We start from the raw sequence: 7,107 nt of genomic DNA on the forward strand, positions 1-7,107 counted from the left end.
AATTAGTGGCCTTAGTCGAATAGTTATTTTACGATAAATAGCGATTAAGTTTAGGATAGGTTTAAATAAGATAGTCGATTCAGAAATAAGCTATTTTACTAGTAAATTTAACTTAATTTAGGAATCTTAAGTCTTACTTAGACTCACTTAAAACTTAACACCATAAAAATTCTATTATAATATATACCGGTATAGGACATCTATAGCTAAGATCGTGGCGTATACACACTACTACGCGGGGTTGCGTAACCTTCCTAATTAGGTTTAGGACGCTTGCAAATAGTAGACAGGCCACTTGCAAATAGTGGTACTCTACTCCAGGTATATAACATTTATAGCTAAGATCTTACTTATACACGCGGTCGCGCTACCTTCTTATTTAATAGGGGGCATACAAGTACCGGTACTCCCTCTATACCTCTTTAAGTATATAACTAAAAAATAGCTAGTAGTTAGGGGTTATATCGGAGGCTATAAATACAAAATAGAGCGGTTTAGATAAACTAAGACCCGAGCCGATAGCCACAGGACAATCTCTACAGGCTAGGTTAAAGCCACAGATCTAGAGAATACACACAAGTTATCTTTTAGTAGATTTGACGAGATCTTTATATTGTGATTACAGCTGCATTTGACAGCAAGTGTTGTCGGCATTTAAAATTCTGTGCCACTATGCAAAGTGTGTATACGACTGGTTAGTTAATTCCATCTCACGTTCTTCAAGAGCGGCAAGCCTTGTACCGCGATCGTATTGCGATCGCCTACGACGCTGCTCGTCACGAAAATACTGGCTAGCGTTTGGAGTAAAGAGCCCTGTCCAGTTAACCTCAAGCTCCTTTTGGCCTCGTCAGTTTAGGAACTCACCAACGTGTTCCGCGTTGTCACAACTTCGTTTCATTTTAGACTGATTGTCTGGCGAGGGAAATGGCTCCTCCCGGCCAGCCAACCGGGGCATTGGTCCGTTCAAAGTGTAGAACAACTGGGGTCGTTAGACAGCCACAAAGACGTTAGTACCTAGATATAATAGCTAACCTTGGGCCGGTAATGGGCTGGCTCAAGCATGACCGAACTGTTGCGAAACTTCTGTACGAGACAATCTTTGCCTTGGATGGCTTGGATTCGATCCTCTGTCAGCCGAGACCCATGACAGCGGTATAACGGGTGTTCGTGTGACCCACTTGCATAAGATATTTCAGCGACCTTGTCACTTTTGAAGCAATTCCAGCGTTGGTTACCGCGAGTCTTCACGAACTGTAAAATCTCATTACTATCAGGCTCGTCAAAAGCGGAAAGGTCTAGTGGGGATTAACCAACATCAATTATGTCAAGGGGCTAGCACGCGTCAGCATCGTTTAGAACCATCAATAGGTATAAAGGCCACTTACATCAACAAAGTTAATAAAGGCGTATCCAACGCTATGGGCCACAGCTTGTCAGGGTTTAAGAAACAACACAAGACCCAAAAGTGCACGACCCACTTGCAGTCGTTGGCAAAGTCAATGCGGAGATACATGAAGTCGTATTTACCCCAACTAGACTCATCCACAATTCGCTTCAGCATGGCTTGGTCTACCTTGTTGGGGATATTGCGGAGCATGATCTAACCCATGGGTCAAAAAGAATAAAAAGAATACCAGGGGGGTTGTCTCAGAATTAGGCGCAGGCTTTACCGTGGTACGGACGTCTGTCCCCTCACAAATCCTATTAACGTCGACGTGATTGTGGTGACTAGCCACGCTGCGGAACGAGGCCCTGCCGAATCTGATGACACTTTGCCGGCCAGTATCCGTCCTAGCATGCCCCAAGATGTGTCGTGGCTGGCCATAACCCTTCGTTTGCGGCATAGTCGGCGTATGCGGAATAGAAGATGCCAGGGAATTGCAGCTGTGTGGGTGCGAAGAAAGTTCAAAGTCCGGGTAACCGCCACTATATGAATCGCTCGGCCGATAACGGAATGGGCCAAATATGGACCACATGTCCCAAGGAGGTTGAGATTGAGGAAGGAAGATGCCGTGGTCACTTTCCATCGGAAGAATGCTCGGCATGGAGTTTGATATTTCAATTGGATAACGCTCCAATGGCAAGTCATGGCGTGGGACACATAGAGTAGCGGCCCCAGGATAAACGTTGCGGGCCTCGCTGGAAGACATCAGACCATCATTCTGGGCCACTGCCAAGTGCAGAACAACCCCCTATGCCGGGTCATGGGTTAATGTGCTTGCCGTTGAATCCGGAGCGTCGTGATGGCATATCAGAACTCACCTGGACGGTACGGCCATTAAGCGCCGCTACCGCTGCGGTGCCAGCGCCGGGTGTTGAGAATTCAGCAACAGCTGTATGAAGACGGGGTCCACCATCGTCCATGAGTCGCCGGTAAGCCGACATACATCCGTAAGATCGGAGAATATCTTGGGCAGTGAACTCGGTATGCTGCGGGTCTGCGAAAGCAGGTAGAGCTGCTAAGGCGAGGATTACTACTTGACATTTCGGAAGAGTGCCACCGGACGACGTGTCCTGCAGACAAGTTAACAAAATCGGACGGTTCTAAATTTGATGCCAAGCCGAGTAGTTTATTGCCCTAAGATGGGCCTGCAGTTTATAGAGGGCTACCCCTCCCGCCAGGGGAGAAAGGAGTCTGCATACCTTGTACCACTCGGACTCGGAAACGTATTTCGCCTCACACTTGACAGCGGCGCGATAGACATGGTTATGGACGACAGTAGCGCTCTGCGGGTCGCCAAATCGAATATAGATCTGACCGCCCTTGTCGACGACAAGTCTCGGAGCAGGGGTCAAAATTCCGAGCTGCTCCAGTTTCTGATGCACGTAAGTCAAATAAGAGGGAAGGTATTTCCATAGTATGGATATTGTGGGTGAGTGGGACATACCAAAAGAAACGCAACAGCATCAATTGCTAGTAACCGCCCGTTGGGAGAGGACAACACAAGATAGCAAGTCTGGGGATGGCCACCACACTTGACAGTGTCTATATCCCTCATGGACAAACTCACGCCGGGGCAATCTGTGGCACTGTTGGAAGGCACCGGACATGGATGGAAGCTGGATGCAGTTGGGGACAATTGCGGCGTGGCACTAGTCCCCTGGGTCGTGGTTATGAAGGGGTCCTTATCGCTGAGCAGCTGGGGGTTTTCAGCGACTCCAATACAGAATCTGACAGAGGCGGTGCCTGAAGGAACGAAGCCATGGGCTTTGGCATGGCGGGTCCATAAGGTCGGATCTACCAGGGGGGAAGACACCGTGAGTCTCGTGTCTGGTGTGCCTTTGAAAGACTCCGCCTCCGCGCTCGAAGAGTGCGGAGAGGAAGGGTTGAAGCTCGACTGGGGCGTCCGTGCCATGACGCCGTACACGGAGCTCCGATATCCAGGAAAACACAACTGGTTTGGGTAGAACTAGAGAAGGCTGGTTAGAACCAGTTAGGACATGCTGAATATCGCATTCTTTTCTTGGCTGGAAATGAGGAGCCGGGGACGATAATAGATGACTGAACTCAGAATGGCGTCTAAACACTTACAAAGAATAGACGCGGGCCAATAGGAAAGTAAAGTAAGCCTTGCAGAAAATGTATTCGTGCAAACCCACCCAAGGCGTGAAGAGAACACTTGAACACTTATAGTCGATGGGACTCGGATGAATCGCTGAGGGCACTTCAGTGTTTTAAACGGAAGGCAGGGGAGGAATGGTAAACACTAGGTATTAAAGTCAAAGCACAAGCCAGCCCGCTACGGGAAGGCATACAAGCCCCGTGAAGGTTCATAGAAACGGGTCCGGTTCGAGCAGGAGCAGAGGGCCCTTCCCACCTTCCTTACCATTTACTCGTTACGGAGCCGGCTACCTACTATACATATATCGGGTAAGAGGCATCAGCCAGAGCTCCTACCCGTGATGTTCTCACTCGCTAACCAACCCACTTCCTGTTACATACAATCTACGAGCTAAAGCTCGCCCCTTGGGCGCGACTGCGATTTTTAGCCAGGTAATAAACTTAAGCGGGCTCCTAATATAATAGATGATGGGCCCGACTAGGGAGCCTAGACGGATTAATATCCGGGCTATAGAATGTGGCTGGATATGGATTCATGGCTGTAACACCAAAAGCTCTGAGTACCATAACCAATTTATATATACTATCTGAGTAGTGACGTACCTAGGTACGTAGACCATTATACGTAGACCATTATAAGTACCTGGACACACCACTTTTAGGTACGTTTATTTATAAAGACATAGGTGGTCTTGCTGTTAGTCTGGGGCCATAGAGCTGTAATTGCCTGTACGAAGTACACGCGCCCTTTAGAGTTCTGTGTTCTAATGGTTTAGGCACCGAACTTATAATATAGTACGTACAAAGTAGGTATAGGTACATACTGCTTTCAGGATTATTTTCATATATCCACTTAACGCCTTATTTCGCCTTATTTTATAGCCCGGATATTAATTTATCTAGGCTCCTTAGTCGGGCCCTAGATTATTAAGCGATTATATAGCCGTAATTAGTCTCCCTAATATTAATTAGCTTATTTCTCTAAACCTATAGTAGGTATTTTTAGCTTATTAAAATAAAACTTAACTATTATATTCTTTATATATATAAATAATTACATTTATTTATTTCTTAGAAAGTTTATTATTAATAATCGTTTTACTATTTAAGACTATTAAATAACTAAATAACTAATTAATAGCTACTTAATTATGCCTTTTTAAATTAACTAATAATAATAATAAACCCCTTGACTACTTATATAAAGTAAGTAGGTATAATAAAATAAGTCTAAGAGTTATTAAGAAAGAAGATACTAATATTAATACCCGTAATAAAATATTATATAATTTAAATTAAGTTAATTATTCTAGGCTTATTAGTTATACTACTATTAAAGAAAGGCGAAGCCGTTACTATACAGAACGACTCAGGCAGTATAACTCGGACAAGACTTCGACAACAGGAGTGCTTAAGACCACGAAGTGTATATAACCAAAATAATATATATAATAAGGAGGCCTTTAAAAGAGGTTCCTGGAGGTGCGCGCTGCTCTGATTAAGGCAACGTAGCTTAAACGAAGTGAATATAATAAACGTAGCAGAACTTAGGGTTAAAAGGATAATAATTATATAGCATAATAAGCATCCTCTGTGTCTAGGTGGCGTCGCCACGTATATATAATATACAAGATAAATAAAAAAGATGCACGCGGCTTATAATATTACGTGATATCCTAACGATATAGCACTAGGTCTCCGATCCACCCCTCTATAATCGGCCCTAGTTATCTTACTTATATCCTTATAGCTATAATAACTCTAAATATAATCAGGTTACCCTAATTAAGCTAAGTATAACATAGTAGAACTATTTTAAAACTTATTTACGCTTATAGAGGGTCTATCCGCCGATTATATAATCCTCCTTCTTAGTATAAGCTCGCTCCGTAGCGGCTATAACTATATCCTTATCCTACTTAATTTTAGTTTTATATTATAAATATCCTTCCTAGGGAATCGCGCGTAAAGGCGGTATATATAAAGAACTATTAATAGCGGTGTTATAAAGTATCGCGCGGTAGATATTATTATATAAGTAAACCTAATTATCTCGAGAGAATAAGCTAGGTCTAATCGGGCTAATATAAGAGTCTATAGGGCGAGGGTTATATAGTCTATAGAATAGGTGACTACGAGATATCTTAATACCCTTATCTTACTCCTTTATATCCTTAGTTTATTTACCCTAAATATTAATCTTCCTAGGCTTTACTAAGACTTTCTTTTATAATATCTAAATAATCTTATAACTATTTAAGTTAATACCAGTAAACGTAAAAGGCTTAAAGGACTTAGGAGTCTTTTTAGGACTCTTCGTGACCTTAGTAACCTTCTTAGGCGTGACCGGTGCCGAAGGCTTCTTAAAGATATTCTTAGGCGTCTTAGGACGTACCGGGATACCAGTATCTTTCTTAGGAGTGCTCCTAAGTAAGGCCTAAGTCTTCTTCTTAACCTGATTAGAGGAACTAGTGGTAGCAGGCTTAGACTTAGTAACAGGTTTATTAATAGGAGTAAAACCTATACTCTTAGGAGGTGGCGGCTAAGGGGACTAAGGGATTACCGGCACCGCTAATATCTTCTAATAGCTAAAACCAAGGATTACTCTAATATAAGATAGCTATTCTTCCTTAATATAACAAGTATAAGCTACGCCATTATTCCCGTAATAATATCCTTATATAAATTAGTAAATATTTAAGCTCTAAGGGAATAGGTATCCCTCCTAGATAGTGGCTTATATTTACTCGATAATAAAGAGGCCGTATAAGTAATTATCTGTTTAGCGGGGACTAGGAATAATATAGAAACGGCGAGTATGGCTTAAGACGGCCTTATTAGGTGTATTAATACTATATAACTATTCTATAACGTACTTAAATAACTATAAAAAACGATCTTTAGTATCACTTATACTCTAAATACTATTATACCTATATATACACTATATCTCTTAATCTATAATCAGGCTAATAAAGTGATTCTCAAAGTAATAAATAATAGGGATAAAGCGACTTCTCTTAATACGGTTAATTTCCTTAAGCGGCTAAGATAAATAAGCTGCTATACTGCTATTTAACTCCTAGTAAGGTATAACACTAATCCAGGCTATAGAACTGGTATCCCCTTATCTACGCTTAAATATAGCACGTATTATATCTTCTAGGCTACCCCTTTCTAGCCATCTCTTATTTATCAGGTTATAGTATATCCTAAAAGACGACTATACTACCGGGTAAGTATCTCGTGGCCTCTCGCTAAATATACTAATTATAGGAATATAAGGCAGTATTATATTAACTGTGATAGCGTTAAGCTGGCTATCTATAGTATTCTTAAGGAGGCGCTAGACTACATGCATATTATCCTCTAGCTATTAAGGAAAACCTATAAAGGGGGCGGCGTTATCAGGGATATTAAATAAACGGTGCGGTAGTCCTTATATAGGGAATTTTAGCTATTATTAGGGTTATTAATACGGCGGGGGCGTATAGTCTTATTAATAGTAACGCGGGTAGCGGGCATAATATTAGCGGTAAGGATAG

General features: G+C 42.3%; 1 protein-coding gene across 1 annotated transcript; it reads right to left on the minus strand.

Annotated features, from left to right (window-relative positions):
• Positions 1 to 591: 591 nt before the first annotated feature.
• On the minus strand, positions 592 to 3,423 carry ACRALDRAFT_2054962 (uncharacterized protein). Its single transcript, XM_071021726.1, has 10 exons — positions 2,889 to 3,423; positions 2,644 to 2,817; positions 2,263 to 2,514; positions 1,635 to 2,162; positions 1,479 to 1,600; positions 1,386 to 1,416; positions 1,315 to 1,332; positions 1,033 to 1,251; positions 865 to 979; positions 592 to 813 (listed from the first exon to the last, which is right to left on the minus strand). Exons 1-10 carry the CDS (start codon positions 3,354 to 3,356, stop codon positions 671 to 673), a joined length of 2,070 nt encoding a protein of 689 aa, XP_070872852.1. The 5' UTR covers positions 3,357 to 3,423; the 3' UTR covers positions 592 to 670.
• Between the last annotated feature and the right edge of the window lie 3,684 nt (positions 3,424 to 7,107).

Source organism: Sodiomyces alcalophilus, assembly GCF_042370955.1.
Source record: "Sodiomyces alcalophilus JCM 7366 unplaced genomic scaffold ACRALscaffold_7, whole genome shotgun sequence".
Taxonomy (NCBI): Eukaryota; Fungi; Ascomycota; class Sordariomycetes; order Glomerellales; family Plectosphaerellaceae; genus Sodiomyces; species Sodiomyces alcalophilus.

Bases quoted from the DNA above. Each gene is read 5' to 3' on its own strand.
- ACRALDRAFT_2054962 (XM_071021726.1), bottom strand. From the start codon at position 3,356: ATGGCACGGACGCCCCAGTCGAGCTTCAACCCTTCCTCTCCGCACTCT. The intron at 1,601-1,634 runs GTATTCTTTTTA...CCCATGGGTTAG, and splicing joins ATTCTGAGACAACCCCCCTG to ATCATGCTCCGCAATATCCC. The intron at 1,417-1,478 runs GTGGGTCGTGCA...TGTGGCCCATAG, and splicing joins GACTTTGCCAACGACTGCAA to CGTTGGATACGCCTTTATTA.